At 40.0% G+C, this 16591-nt stretch overlaps 1 protein-coding gene across 2 annotated transcripts in view; it reads left to right on the forward strand.

Moving 5' to 3' along the window:
• Window positions 1–16591, forward strand: part of SORCS1 (sortilin related VPS10 domain containing receptor 1) — a 265256-nt gene that overhangs the window by 146354 nt on the left and 102311 nt on the right. For both annotated transcript variants that reach the window (XM_033065652.2, XM_033065653.1), the window contains exon 4: window positions 11181–11339. In XM_033065652.2, coding sequence (XP_032921543.1) covers window positions 11181–11339 — 159 coding nt within the window. The remainder of the gene's footprint in view (window positions 1–11180; window positions 11340–16591) is intronic.

The following is a 16591-nucleotide window of genomic DNA, read 5'->3' on the forward strand; positions in this document are numbered from 1 at the left end:
TGAATTACTCTTTTTCCAAAACTTCGATAATTATCTTGAAAAATTGTACTTTTACTTTTTTCCCATTTCTACCACTCAGAACATTTATTTTGGATAGCAATTGAATACTCTTATTTCTGTCTTGTAGCACTTTTGGTTAAGATTCTCACTTTAAAAATACAAAAAGCAGCAGATGCTAAAGGATCTGATATTTGCCTCAGACAGGTACAGTGCCACCAGCTACAATAAAGTGTCAGTCCCAGGCATTTTGCCAGTAAAGGGAAAACAGAAAAATTAGCAGTTTCTTGCTAACCCTACCTGGTTTAAAGTTATTCAAAGTTAGTACTGGGTCCCAGGAGGTTTTTGAGGACTCTTCTTGCTGGAAGCACCAGACCCCACCTGAGAACTGATGGATTATTTTTAAGCACTTTGGATAAAATCAGCCATGTTCATTGAACAGTTTCAGCTGGTGGGTTTTAGGTGAAATAAGCTGAGAACATCAGTAGGAAATGAAAGGGTAAGAACATTGTGCAGAGAGATGAGGTGAGCAGGTATGGGTATCAATGTCCTTGGGAGCAGCAGTCACCTCTGCCCAGAGGTGCATTTGCTTTGTGATGTTCCCTCCCCTTTGTTTCTTCATTTGAGACGTTCTGCAAAACACAGGCGAGAGTAAGAGCCCTGAAATATTAAACAGCACAGTGACACACAGGTGCCAGGGCTGGCCAGAGGCAAGTGGCATGGCTTGAAAGAGTTGGCTGTGAAACCAAGTGTTGAGTGAATTGACCATCTGCCCAGGCTTGGCATTACTGTCACACAGAATCACAGAAGGGTTTGGGTTGGAAGGAACCTCAATGATCCTCTCATTGCAACTCCCCTGCCATGACCAGGGACACTGTCCACCAGACCAGGTAGCTCAGCACCCATCCAACCTGGACTGGAGCTCATCATGTGAATTGTGCATTTATCACTTACCCTCCAGGGAAAAATTGCTCCCTTGGTGACCTCTTTTCCCAATCCCTTTTGTCACTCTGCTTGGGTTACCACACTTTTAGGACAGAAGTTGCCTCTTGCCTTCATTAGGATTGACAACCCTTAGGGCCTGTTATTTGGGGCTGGAAAATGCTATTGTTTGTAATACACTTACAGTGCAAGTGGCTTCTTTCTTTTCATGCCATTGATTGATTAGTGGAGTTTGTCCAAGTAATTTTCCCTCTTGATATGTGCGCTTTACTCCTCTAGCACAAAGTTGGTGTGAAGATTAGCTAATTAATCTCATGAGATTCTTTAGTGAAAAGAATGCCTTACTGAGCAACAGAACAAAGTAGGGGCGATATGTATGAATGCAGCTCATTCCAGATGTCTACAAAGCTGAGGATCTTTTTCTCCCCTAAGCAAGACTGTAAGAATGTGTCAGCTTATTTTTTTTTTCTTTGTTCTGTACAATGCAGAACATCTGTTGCAAAAGAATGGATAATTAATAATTGAAACTAGATTGCACTGTCCAAAATAAAGTGCCTATAGTACTTGTAGATTTCCTGAGTTTCTTGCCTGTGTATCTTTATTTCTTCTCCAAATATAATAATCAGTCATTGTTATCAATTAGATTTTATTTCAGAATGGAAGTTTCTACTGTGTTTTACTTAAGTTTTGAGTAATATGTTTTCAAGCTGATTATGGTGATAAAGCTTTTTATGTCAAATGTAAAGGAAGAGAAAGCAGAGTGTAATAATAAAGAAACAGAAATTAGAAATTTTCATTTCATGTCAGGTTACTAAATTAGACCCATTCTGTGGAATGAAGAGATAAAACTCTAAAATTTGATTTGAGGGAGATTTGAAAAACCAAGAAGCTTAATCTTTTCATGTTCCTTCTGCCAGAACTGATTGCTCCAGAGCTCATGTTTATGCCTGTGATTAGGAGCTGAGCCTGACGAGTTCTATTTTCAGCACTGCTTTGGGATCCGGCGGGTGAAACAACCTTGGAGCTTTGGGCTCATACAGCACCTCCAGCTTCCAAAGCTCTGGCTAAGTTAAGACAGACTTTTAAGATAAAAGGAATGTAAAATTGAAGGTGTTTTTGTTTATTTTAGAACTGACATAACCCCAGGTATTTAAAATTAACACTGAATGAAAACTAAACAGTATTGGATTGGATAGGCCCAAAGAGTTTGTGGAGTCTCCATCCTTGAAGGTATTTAAATATTGAGAGGACAAGGTCCTGAGAACTTAGCTATGCCTTTGGAGCTGGCTAAGTGTGAAGCAGGAGTTTGAAATAAATGACCCCTAGATATCTTTATAAACCTAAATTAAATTATTTAAATTATAAATCACTATATAGTTCTAGGTAATGCAAAAGTAACTCAGAAATATCCTGCAATAATCTAATTAATGGGAGGATTTCTTTATTATGTTTACCATTACATTTCTATTTTTTGTAAGGATGATGCTAAGAAGAGCTCGTTTCCTTTTTTACAATCCTCATTAGAACACTAGGTGCACTAAGTTAGGTAAAGAGAAGGGGTAGAATCTTTATTTTCATTTAATTCTGCTTAATGGAGATGGAAGCTGGACTTTAAAAACCTGAGATTTAAAAAGTGACACTAAACTTCAGTGACTCCTTCCTCCCCATCTCATCTTTTTTTGTCCTTTGATTAATTATTGCCTCAAAGCAAAAGTATATATTTCGACAATTCACCCTGGCTGCTGTGACTGCTGGAGAAGGTGCAGGTCGATGTTTCTCTCTGAGCACAAGCAGTGACTCAGCAGCTCACAAAAACCCTGAGATGTCACCGCTTCTTCAGCTTTAATGGAAAAAAAGAAGTAGCTGAATCTACTCGGGTCTGGTCCAAGGTGAGGCACTTTTGAAAGAGGGGCTTGTGCCAGAGCTGAGCTGCCAAGAGGAGAGGCTGGAGGTGGGAACTGTCCCTGCTGGAGGTGTGGACACCAGTGAAGGGAAGGGCTTGTGGGGGTGCACTGCCCTCTCTTGGACTTTGTTAAGAACAGGAACATCCCATCCCGACTGCTGCTGTCAGGTTTGCTGAGGTGATGTTCAGAGTGAGCAGGGATTGCTTTTTATGTGCTGTTGTCTCAGGAAAAATCTTCTCCCTGCACCTCTGGACTTTCTGTGTACCCCCATTCCTATCGAGTAGGATTAATAGGGAGAACAACTGAATTACATCTGCACAGGTTTGCTTTTCTTGAGTCTTTATTGCACTGACCCAACCCTGTACCTGGGATTTTGGTGATAAATAGTACACACCACCACATAAAATATTTGTAAGTTGTTGTTCATACATACACTCACTCCTTCTATCTAGTAAAACAACCACAGATGATTCCCAGAGATAATAAAAAATAAAGCTTTTATGGCTGCTTCATTCTACAGTCACTTTTGGCCTGTTATGAATATCTTGAATAATACAGAACAGGTAAATGGATTTTTTTTCCATCCGCTAGCCAATTTTTTATGTCAAAAAACATTCATCAAGATGCCAAATGCAATTCTCAACAATTCTTTTATTACGAACACTGTGCAATCTCAGCTTTCAAAAATACTGACAGATGGTAATTTTTCACTCTTAAAAGATAGTCCTTTGCCATCTAGTAGTCTGATGACAAGAGATTGTCTTATCACTCAATGAGCACTGAATCTTTCATGGGTGCAAACAGGATGAATTCACTGAACCTTTCACCACATCATTTCTCTTACATTTAAACAGCCAAGATTTGAGGAAGATGATTGTATCCTGCCAGTATGGACCTTCTGTGGATTTTTGGGGGGAACTGATGATCTTTTCCACTCTCTGGATCTGGATTCAGTCTGGATCTGAATTACACTGTCTGGTCATCATGACTGTGATTTTTTTTCAGGGTGCCTTGAAGTATGTTACCCCCCATATGAGCAAAGTGCAGGCTGATTTAATTTAATGGGTTATGCATCTTTGTATGAATAAGATCTTCTTTCTTCTTAAGTCACTGAGTAACAGTTGCAAAACAACTCATTCCAGACCTTTTCCATATATTAAAGATGTCATTTCTACTTATTTCTGATCCAGGTCATCATTCAAAGGCAATATTCTTCTTCAGTGTCAGAAGTGTAATTCTGTCACTGAAGTATTTTCTTTCCTTACAAAATTGCTGCACTTTCTTGAGTTAACAGGAACTTCTGGCAATGAAATATCCACAATCCCTCAATTGAATTATTGGTGTATTATTTTAATGGCATCTTAATGAAATTGCTCAGCAACTAACCTTGTCTTTTAGCTGGCATTAGAGACAACTTCAAAACTGTCATCTCTAGCTCATTTCATGTTTTCATTTAGGTGCTTATACTGTTACCCAATTTATTTGAAGCACAAACTTGGGCCAAATTTTAGTGGCCATTACTCGTGCACAGTTCTGCAGCAGCTGACATCTGCCCCTGAGGAAAATTTTTTAAAACTTCACAGAGGCTTCAGTCTCCTCTTTCCCTATTTATGTCCAACTAAATACTCATATTATTTCTTTTGTAATGGTGTCTCTAATTTGTTTGCTCTTGCAAATATGTACTGCTTCCAGCAACTCAGTCCTGGAAAAGGAATAGGTCTAATCTGCTTTACAGTAGTGTTGCATTTATTTCAGAATTTCATGACCAAAGCAGTTCTTTCCTTTGGATTGTTTCACTTTATAGCTTTTTCTAGGTCTTAAGAAAGCTTAAGCAATGAATGAGTTCAATTAATTGAAAGCAGAGCACGTTTCTTTGAGTGCATGTGTGGAGTGCTGAATCTGGAGGGCCAGATTCTCTCTTTGCTCACTCACACTCACACACAGTGATACACACAAATGTCACACTCACACACACAACATTCTTGTAACACGTTTGCACACTCTTGCATGCTCATGCACACTCACACTCACTTGAAAAAGGCAGTCCAAATTCAGAAGTGTTATGTAAAGTGGCAGAAATGACATTTCATTATGTTGGGATTCCACAGCACTGATCCTCTTTCACAGTCGCCATGTGAGCAAACCAAGCCCCACAAGCCTCTAAAGTAATGCAGCTGACATGCAGAGAAGCTGGGGAAAAATGAGGCTCTTTAGAGAATTTAAGTAGGGAATGCCTTTTGTTAGTAGGAAGACATTTCTGGTTTCTGTCGCCGATTTCCCCTTTTGCTGTGTCTTGTGAGAAATATTATTTGCTCTGTGTGGGTCACCAGGGCTGGGTCTGTGCATGAAGCTTGTGATAGGTAGGGAAAGTGAAGGTTCTTTCAGTGCATTTGACCTGATTTGCATTTTATCCCCATTTCTGGTCGGATGGTATCTGTTGATACATCAGAAGTGAATGAAAAAGCATGTGACTCCATGAAATAGATTTCCTGGGTTTTTTTGTTTGATTTTTTTTTTTTTTTTAATTTTCATTCTGTTCTATTTCTCTTGTACCATGCTCTTTCCTAAGAAATATTAGGAGAAAGCTGATCCAAGTAGAGATATGAGTGGCCAAATTAGAAGACTGAGAGCAATTTTGGACTTTTTTACTAAGCCATTAAATCTAGCATCCATGGCAGATTTATAAGCCTTACAATTCCATCTCTAGAAGCAAAATCAGAGTCCCTTTGCTAAGAATTCCTGGATTTCTTTGTGATGACAGCAATGATACATGTAATTGTCAACAGCAATATCATCAGCAGAGTTAGCATTGAAAAGGGGTCAAAAATGTGGACTGTTTTAAGGTCAATAAATTATGTTTGGTTTCCATTTGTCATTTCTATGAAATGCAAATCACGTTTCTCCCTTTTTAGAGGGAGATGATTAATGGATGCCTTGCATTTGGGTGCAAAAGCCTGTGTCAACTATATTGGCTTTTTTTTTTCTACAGAGGGAAAAAACCCATCCATCTGGAGCAATAGAAAGTGCAGTGTGTGCCTGCTCTGCCTGGTGTGAATAAGCAGACTCTGATCATTTCTGAACACTGATCTGAACAGAGAGTACAGTAAATTCATGAATACAAGCCGCAATGAGTATAAGCCGCATCTCTGGGTGTTGGCAAATATTTCGGTTTTTGTCCATAAATAAGCCGCACCTGAATATAAGCCGCTCTGTCGTTCGCAGCGAGGACCCGCATGCAACAAAGTTGCCAAATACTAACAGAACCGCGGCATGGCGGGGTTTACTGGCTCAACTAAGGCTGTGCAGGCTCGGCCCGCTCGGGGCTGCTGACGGGGCCAGGTGGCCCAGCCTGGCGCTGCCACTCGGGGCTGGTCGCCGCCTCTGCGTTTGCTCGCCCTGGCCCCGCTCACGCCGCGGCGCTGGCCGGGCACGGAGCACCCCCTGCTCCCGCCACGGCGGCGGAGGGCGGGGGCAGAGCAGCCCCCCACCATCGGCTCCCCAGGCCGCGGCAATGACGGCGCGGCCCCCCCCTCTCCTCCCCGGGCCGCGGCAATGGCGGCACGGGGCCCCCCCCCTCTCCCCTGGGCTGTGGCAGAGGAGGGAAGAAGAGAGCTCTCCCGCCTCTCTCCCCGCCCCCCGTGCTGCCTGCAGGGAGCCAGGGCAACACAGTAACACTGTAACAATCGCGGAATGCCGGCTTTTACTGGCCGGTGCTTGGCTCGGCGCCCTGGCTGGCACGTCTGGGGTTGTAAATGTCAGAAAATTATTCACAGATTAGCCGCCCCCGACTATTAGCCGCACTTCCGGGTTTCCACCAAAATTTTTGTCAAATTGCTGCGGCTTGTATTCGTGAAATTACTGTAATTACTCTTGCTTGGGAGAAGTAGTCTTTGCTCCTACTCACTCTTCACTTTTGTTTAACATAAGACAACAATAAACCAGACCAGAGGCACTGTAAGGTTGGTCTCCCACTACAAAGGGCTTTTGCTGGAAATGAGAAGCAGATTAATATAGCTCTTCTAATTCTGGTGTTAATAACTTGATTTTGTAATGGTGGAATCAGAGGTCGTTTAAAAACTGTCAATGGGAAAATCATGAGCCCAAGTCTCCACATACAGCCCAACCAAGCTGATGATGTTATTGTTGTGTGCATAGGTGGAGGTTGGTCATTTCTCTCAGGTAACAGGCAACAGGACAAGGGGAAATGGCCTCAAGTTGCACCAGAGGAGTTTAGATTATATACTGGAAAAAATTCTTCACTGAAAGGGTGGTCAAGCATTGGAACAGGTTGCACAGGGAAGTGGTGGAGTCACTATCTCTGGAAGTGTTTGAAAAGTGTGTCGGTGTGGTGATTAGGGACATGGTTTAGGAGTGGACTTGGTAGTGTTAGAGTAATGGTTGGACTTGATGATCTTAGAAGTATTTTCTAGCCCTTTATCCCATGGCAATTTCACATCCTTTGGCAAGGAGCACCTCAAAAATCTTATTTACCTTCATGAGCTAGGTGGTCTTTCCCTGTAGGCTTTAAGGACTCGGATACATTTAAGGTGTGATTCTCATATGAAAAGTCATGTTGATTTCTCTGTGATGTTTGGAATAAACTCATCCAAAAAACAGTGTTAGCTGGGAAAGCTTTATTAGGCACTGTAAAAGCAGAGCAAGATGTTTGATGTAGCAGCTCACATTTCAGGAAATCCAGCATGTTTTCTACAGTGAAGTCCAAAATAATAAAAATAGTTTCTTTCTAATATCTTTATCTTAGGTATTTTTAGCTATTAAAGTTCATGGCATCTAAACTGAGATTAATTTTGGTTATTGCTTCTGGTTTTGGTTTTCACGCTTTTCTTGTTCAACACATTTGTGTCCAGTTGTATTTTCTGTATAAACAGCTGCATCAAGTCAGTGGGTAATGGACTACTTCAAAGCAGAAATTGGGTTAATTTATTTAAAAGGAAATTCTAAAGAGTACTTACTCTGTATTTCATATGCTGCAACAAAACAAGCATTAAAATTAATTGTACTTTCCCTCCTTTCTCATTTATATTCCAGGCAACTTAGGCAATAAAACTAAACTAACGTGACTGCAACTACATTAGCATGTAGTGCAGCTCAGTGAAAGTGGATTTGTAGAAAGAAATTATTGATGTTGAGATGACATCTGCATTTTTTGCATTTTGGAGGTAGAGGGTTTGACTTCAGAATAGTATTAACATGATGCTGTGATCTGAAAGCCCAGAACAGTGGTTGGAGAACATTAGATGCACTCCTGATGTGTATGACAGAGTCATTGGATGGATTGTGTTGGAAGGGACCTTAAAGATCATTTAGTTCCAACTCCCTGCCATGGGCAGGGGATGTTCTGGTTAAGTTTCCTTGAAAAGGAATGCATTTCCTGTGCTCTGAGATCGCTGTGGCTTGAATCAGAACACAAGGACTTGCTACAGAGGCTTCCCTAAAATTGTGGAGAGCTAATTTAAGAAGCACACTCCTGGTGTGCTCTGAAAGGTTTCTATGAATACACACAGCCTTTTCCTCTTATTTTGGTTTACTTTTCATACAGGTATCAATTTATTCTGCTTATCCAATAAATGCTGTCTTTTGGGCTTGTAACTCTGATTAGTTGTACACAGATATGGTGTAATGAAATTTGTTTTTCTTATCTTATAAAAAACGTGGTGCTGCAGCTGTAACGCGAGTAGTGACTGATGGTCGACTCTAACTTGTTTTGCTTTATGACACGTGTGCAGAGTGATGAGCAGTACAAGGTACAACAGTGGAGCAGATAATGCTGAAAGCTGCTCTCCTAGTTAGCAATCTGACTGGTGGATAGAGTCATCCATCACCTCCCTGCCTGTCTCCCACTCTCTGTGTGCCCTCGCATAAATTCAGGGCAGCTCTGCCACATCTGAGTGCTATTGGCTTATGAAACAAAACTGGTGTGTCCTGAAGCTCTTTTACCCACAGAATGGCCGGTTATCACGACGAAAAGCCAAGGCTCTTGGAGACAAGAGATGCCTGGAAATAAAGTGCTAATAGCCCAAGGTGGTAGTTAGCAGATTAAAGCCAAAGTCAGCAGTGTTTGAAGTCTGTTTGGGCACTTAACTTTTATTGATTGGGTGAAGTATTAGGTGCTTCAGTGCCTCAGCAGTTTCTCCCTCCATTCCGTTTTTAAGAAATGCAGATAAGAGCACTTTCACACTTCAGAGGAGTGGCCTTACAGAAAATGTGTTAAGGCAGTGATGTGTATGGATGTGACAGTGATGAGGTCAGATGAGTTCCTTGCCCAGGTAGAAGGAAGTGTGTGAGACTAGAGTGGATCTTGATTAACAACTTGCCTTAGAGGCACAATCCAAAGTCAGTGACAAGACTTACTAACTTCAGGGAGCTTGGATCAAGCCCATTGATTTGTGCTTATTTCTGCTCTAGTTGCTCTAGTCCAAATTAATGCTGTGCTGTGATATTTCCAAATACCAACATAAACAAAATCCACTCAAGAAGGAAGTCATAAAAATAGGAAAATCATAATGCTTGAATCACAGTAGTGAATCAATAAACGTTAAACATAGGAACCTGGTCCCAGAAATTAGTGTGATAAGAAAAAAAGAACCAATTGATAAGCATCACAATTTATGTCTTCAGAAGCTGGATAGGCTACTTAGTGACAGTATCGCATATAGTGTATTGACAGTTTTATTATTAATCCTTTCTGTGTAACTTCTATAATCTATCAATCTTTAGTCTGGAAATCACGTTAATGACATGTTTGGAATATTTGAAAGTGCTAAATGAAAATAAAAATGTGCATTTTCATTATTAATTTCTAAATTAATCAGATATAGTAGGAGATTCTACCTTTATGCTACAATGGAAATATTACCCTGTTTTATATTAGCGATATAGTGGGATTGTGTAACTGGTCTGAGACTATTCAGGATCTGAAAGTTCAGGGGTGTTGCAGAACCTCAAACTTCTAAATCAGAGGCCAAATTGTTATGCAGCCAAGGAGATTTCTAGAGACAGGAAAAAAGATTTGGCAGCTGTTCAATAATGAAGGACATATTCTGTGTAGATTCTATGTGTATTAACACCTTCACATACAATAGTTCTTCAGCATCTGGTGTCTCACAGACAGCAGATGATATGCTTCCTTATAATTCCTAGGTAGTGAGTTAAGTTGTGTCTAACTCTGCCTGCCTAAATGAAAGAAGAGAAGGAAATGGAGTGTGTGATTTTTGCAGTGCTCAAACCCAGATGGAAATTTGTTCTTAGAAATGCCAGGTATGGATATTTTCATTTCAGGCTTGTTTAAAAACAGATCAGTGTTTGCCATTTGCGAAGCAACTTAGAAAAAATAAAATAAAAATGCTAATGATTCAAGCCTTTAATACCTTTCCAAGGCAAACACTCTTTAAAACTTCTTATGTTTTTCAGTCATGATACCTCATTCCCATTCCTTAGGGGTATTAATTTGTTGCTTGCTGAAATACTAGTGCAATCTCCTTTTACTGCTTAGACCTGTATATTCTCTCAGGCAGAGACATATGAGAGGAGTAACTCATTATTGCCACTGATTCATCAGCAATGCAGCCCAATTAATACCACTGCTAATGGGGTGAAGAGCTTCTACAACTCTAAGCCGTGTATCTTTTGTTGCTTCCAGACTAACACTCCTGGACAATGCTAGAAAGCAAATTTACTAGGCAAGGATTATTTTTGATACACTACCAAATCTATAATTCACAGCACTGTAGAAACTGGAGGTGGAAAGAACCCAGCACGTTATCAAATTGTTCTCATGCCAAAGCAAGAAGTGCTTGTTGCAGACAGCCAGGTTATAATATTTTAGGCAGTGAATCTGCCTTCTCTAAAATTTCTGCTGGAATTTAACAAAATCTAAAAAAAATCTTAGAGATCAGTCTCTCTCCTCTCTCTGTCTTTTGAGTTTCTTTTCTTAACACCTAACTTTTTGTCTGCCTCTCGAGAAGATAATTTGTGAAAACCCTAGCAACCCACTGTGCCTGCCAGGTAACATCTGTGCTCCAGTGTTAAAAGTTTCAGGCTTAATTTTTCAAATAAGCTAAGCACAGTTTCATTTAGGTCTAGTATAACTAGTGGTGAAGTCACTCTGCCTATTTGATCATATGTTATGTGTTTATATACATAGCTGAAACATACTGTTTTCATTAGTGGAACACTGGTTATAGTAGTTTTGCCATTACATTGAAGCATTTTGTAATAGTCATACATAATATGCTTCTCTGAAGTTCCTAACTGCTCGCTTAGTTTTCCATCTGACTCCTCTTACCCACGGTATTTTCATCTCTCCCTTCCATACAGATTATGCTGCTGACTGATCCAGAAGTTGAAAGCAGCTTGTTAATCAGTTCTGATGAAGGAGCCACCTATCAAAAATACCGTCTGAACTTCTACATCCACAGTCTGCTCTTCCACCCCAAACAGGAAGATTGGATCTTAGCCTACAGCCAAGATCAGAAGGTAAGAGCTGTGGGTTTGTTTGCTTAGGGAGAACCCAGGGAGAACCCAGAGCTTCCCCATCTCTCCGTGCAGTAGCTGCAGAGCATTCAGGACAGTCTTTAGGGTGATACCAGGACAGTCTTTGGAAATACCAGTTTGGTATTTCCAAGCAGAAAACATTGACCAAGCCTCAATGTAAAGGTCAAAGTAAAGGACGTGGGCATGTGCTGTGTTCCTGGGGCCTAGCCCTCTATTACTGATCTGGCAGTCTGTGTTTATTCATCCATCCTTTCAGCAATATTGTGTGACAGGCAATGGGCAGAGAAGACAGCTAGGATCCTTCACAAACCTCTAATGAGGCTTTTGGCCTCTTACTCGACAATTCTCTTCCTCCTGTTTAGTATCAGCTCCAAGAACAGCATAAGACACTCCTTGTTCCTCTCTGGTTGGCATATTTTCAACTAGTTTTTGATTTTCTAAGAGGAAAAAGTAGCAGTGAATCAATTTCCTTTGAAGTCCAGTTCCCAGTATGGGTAATCCATCAGCCAAATAAATATGCTGTGAGATTTGCCATCATTTTTTGCTGCCCAACCTAACACAACAACACAAGACTTTTTTGTAGGGAACTCATTGTTGGAATTTTTTGAAAATCAGACACATCAATACAAGTCAGTTTTCTTACGGCGAAGGACTTGATAGACCTCAATCTGTTTAGTTCAACAAAAAGCATATTGAAGGAAAACTATATTGTAGTGCATAAATGTTTCTATGGGGGGAGATAAATCATAGGAGAAACCATTTCAATTTAGTGATAAAAACTTCTAACAAAAATTGATGGTTAGGAGTCAATGGCAGATAAACTCAGCTGTAAAGTAACTAGCCTTTGGAGCAAACTGCTCAGAGATTGCAGTTTTCACATCCTGACGTTTTAAAGTTTTTGAATAAAACTGGAAAAAGACCAAGAGAGTTTGTTGAGCCCTGAGCAAGGGTAAAAGAGCAAAATATCTTGACACTTAGCATATAGGCCTTTACACAAAATAATTTGGTGGTCTCCTTTTTGTTTTGTATGTGATTGAGTCTATGAGAATAGAATCTATGAATCTAATCAATTAGTCGAATTGTTCCGGTTATACAGTGATGTAAGGATCAACATTAAAGTTTGAAATCTGGGATGTTTTCTATCTGCATAGTTAAATTAACTGTAAAATAATCAAAATTTTCACTTTGCATAAATTAAACTTCTTATTACTCTTACTCTAAGCCTGAGAAAAAAGCGTAAGGAAACTGAGTAAGTAGAACAGAACAGAAGCTGGTCTCTGATGTCATTTTACAACCATTGGAATAAAAGTTACTGTGTTTAAGAACAGGAAATTTATTACATGAAGATCAATGAAACTTCCAGTGGGAACTTTGTCAAATAAAAGTAGGATATAGTAGAAAATTTATTTCAATTGCTAGGATCTTCAATCTGGTCAGGAAATAATTCTGAATTAGAGGTCATACAGGTAAGGCTTATTTAATTTCTGATTGATGGCTACCAAGAAGTAAATCATCACTATTTCATAGGAAATGCCCACTCTTTCACCGAATTCTAAAAGACAATCTGGATATAAGAAACAAAGGGTCTTACTGTGTGTTAGCATGAATTTATGAGGTTGGTGTTGGAGTTGTGTGTGTGAGGTGTTTGGGGAGAAAGGATCTAGTCTGTATTATAAATTTTTTGGTCATGGAATTGATTAGCAAATTGAATAACTGGTGGTAATTCAATACTGTAGTTGCAAGACAAAAATCAGGTAGTATAAAGTCTTTAAATCTGTACCAATTAACTCCAAAACAGAATTTTAGAAGTATTCCGAATGGGTATGAGTCACAGCCCTGGTTTCTTCTTTTAAAGTAATGGATACGTTTTCTGACTTGAACAAGCTTTGCCCAAGAACTGTAGAGGGTAACCAGCAGGCAAAGAGTATTAATCAGCTTGGACTAAATTAAATGTAACTCAAACTAAGGGTCAAGTTCAGCCTATGGCTAAGTGTGAATGACTCCCATTGGTTTGTGTATCCAAAGGCAGAATTTTCTCAGAGTAATTAAGAGGTCCTGCAGGTGTTTAGATAATTGCAATGGGAGCTGAGGGGTGCTTTACAACAAATGACACTGCTGTTAGCTATTTCCTGATCTTGTGCTAAGGCCATATTTAAGGGAAGAGAATCCATTACTCCTTGCATTCCAGGCACTATGTGCATACTGACTTGAGAGTCACCCAAGGAGGCAAGGGAAACGTATCTGCATGGTAAGGAGTTTACATTTTGATGCCACTAACTTGGATGCCACTGACTGAAGAGTCTGTGAGGGTTTACTTGATAGGGACTTTGAGGAGTAAATTGGATTTTGACTAGTTAGGATTGGTGCAATCATTTAATTTTGCTGTTGACAGGATTTTTAAACTAGAAAACACTTTTACATCCTTCTAGCAAGCCACTTGATTGTTGTCATCCATTTGCATTGTGTCATTGCAGAAAATGGGATGGGGAAGTCAGGTGGTGAATAGAGCAAGAGCTGGAGAGACAGGAACCACATTGGATCTGGACTGTTTTGTTTCTCAGGAGTTGTCCATCCAATTGAGGATTGATGAGGACAAAGCCAACAGTAGTGGATGCCTGTCATTGCTCAGTTGTAATAGACAGAAAATGGGTCACAGAGAATCATCCCTCAATCTCTTCACAGCCCACTGAGTCTACGACTATGATCTTTTATTGATTGTTTGAATAGGGATTTATTCAGTGGCAGGGAAATCTGTTTTAGCTGAAGTAATTTTGTGTCCCTGTTTCTTGGGTGTTGATTGTGAGTGAATGTGGTTAATTACTGGGGTTCAGCTGACAAACAATAATTCGTTAAGCTTCGGTGACTCGGTTGCTTTTGTTCACATATCTGTCTTCTGTGTCTCTGCCTTGGGCAGCAGGCTTTGAATTACCAGTGCTGACAGACCAGTCCCTAATTCAGTCATGGCTTTTTCCTGTCAGTCTTGAGAAAAAAAGAGAGCAGCAAACCATCTGCTGCCTGCACTAATTGCTTCATGATTGCATTAATTGTTCTGGCTGAAAGTACAGTTGTTACTTGGCTGATTCTTACCACATAATTGCAGAACTACTGCATGCTTCTCTCTATTTTCTGCATAAAGGAGTTACAAATCAGAAGGAAACTCCAGACACAGTAGAGCAGTGTTTGTGAGGCAAAGGCTTTTTGGAGGTCTTGTACGTATAAGCTCTCGTGGGTTTAATCAGCTTGCTTGTAGAATGAGGGGCTGTATTTTATGGGAGTATTACTTATGTATTACTGTGTAATCTTCAAAAGTGGTTTGCTGTGTAATCAGACTGTGGAATATAAGAGCCTCTAGTTCATGTGGAGACATCTTCTGCTATTCAGATGGGTCAGGCACACAGAAGAGTGGTTAGTAATCAGCCTGGAATAACAGAGCTATTTGGGGAGATGAAATAAAGGTGAAATTGGGAAACACAAGTCAGACAGGCAAAATGCAGAGTCGTAATTGCCCAGCTCAGGAAGAAATGCACAAAGGCACTCAAAGACTGAAAGGCAGCAGCAGAATCTGAAAAGTAGATTTAAAATGGAGTTATTGTTGCTTCTCTGCTCTCATTTTAAAGTAACTCTTGGAAAGCGAGGCACCCCAAATTAAAGGAGCCCTGTCAATACAACACTAGTAAATGAAGAGGTTCATGTTTTGGGATTTCTTTGTCTTTCTTTATTCATTTTGTTCTTTTCCAAAAGTCTGGTTCCATCTTCCTACCTTTATTTACTGCGTGTATCATGCTGAAAATGCATGTTAGGAACTGATACTCAGCTGTACTTCTAAAGTGCTGAAGTTTGGCAAATCTGGTACTTTTGAGGCAACATATCTTCTGGCATCAAACCATATCATCTTCTTCATTTTCCTGCTTTAAAGGATGTCCACTCCTCATGCATGTAAGTGGAAGAGAAAGTTATTCTTATTTCTGGGATGACTGAAAAACTACTTGGAGAAGATACACAGATTCATATGGCCACAGAAGGACTGTGAGAGAGCAGGCCAACACTTCAAAGCACCTTCAGTCCCATCTATCCACGTGTTTTGGTCTAGTACTTGTGTCTGACAGTAGAGTATCTGCCATAGATGTAGCCAATAGTCACTCTACAAGATGTGATGGGCTATTCTGATTACACTCTGTAATTTTAAAACCTTTAATTTCATTGTATTAGGATCTTTTGAGGGTGAATCTGCTTGGAAAAGGATCACACCCAGAACCTCCAATGGTTCCTTTCAACATAAATCATTCTTCTTCTATTTACACACTCAGTTTCAATGGTAACAATCATTTCTTACATAGAACAGAGAAGGGAGAATAAAATCCAGATTAATTTTCTCAGAAATTGCATCATAATTAAAAAAGAAAAAAACCAAAAAACCCAAAAAAAATCCCCAAAAAAACCAACCAACCAAAACAAAACAAAACAAAAAACAAAAAAAAAAAAAACAAGGCAAAAAACAAACAACAAAACCCCCCAAAAAGCTGTAAGCTGTTACTGTCAAGTGACCTCCTTTTGGTGTGGTTTTTTTGTGTTTTTTTTTTTTTTCCTCTACCCTGCTGACAGCAGTGGTGACAACAATTTAGAGGACTGTTCACTTGGGCTAATGTTAGCTGAGGGAGGCTAATCCCATCTAAAATTAATGGAGAGGAAAAAAAGCTTCTCTAGAGTGGTAAGCATTAGCCACTTTGAATCATCCTCTGGAAAAGCCTATCTCTTTTGACAGACTGTGGACACAACCAGGAAACTAGTTTGCATAAAGCTAACATTAGCCTGTGTGAATAACTGCCCCTTTCCCTGTGGCATTACTCCTGCAACAGTCTAAACTATTTGTGTTCATATTTGGGGCACCACTGATAATCCAAGCTAGTTTTCCAGCATCTCTTTGATGCACACTGTTGAAGATGGAAAAATTAACCAGTAATTTCCATGTTAAAAGTGGCTTGCCCCAGCTTTTGCAACATTGCACTTTCTCTTTCATCTTAGATAACTTCTCTTAGATAACTCTTCTTTCTCCTTCATCTTAGGTAACACTTGTTCCAGGGATGCATAGGGCCTTCCACAGGAGGGCCTTGTGAAAGCTGTGCCCTGTTTTTAAGACATCCTATGAGGTTGTTTTTAAGCAATGCACAGAAATACATTCATTTGTAGCTTAGGGCTGTGTGTGAGGACTCGAAGCACAGATACCTTAGGCATCA

Source organism: Catharus ustulatus, chromosome 8 (assembly GCF_009819885.2).
Source record: "Catharus ustulatus isolate bCatUst1 chromosome 8, bCatUst1.pri.v2, whole genome shotgun sequence".
NCBI classification, from domain to species: Eukaryota; Metazoa; Chordata; class Aves; order Passeriformes; family Turdidae; genus Catharus; species Catharus ustulatus.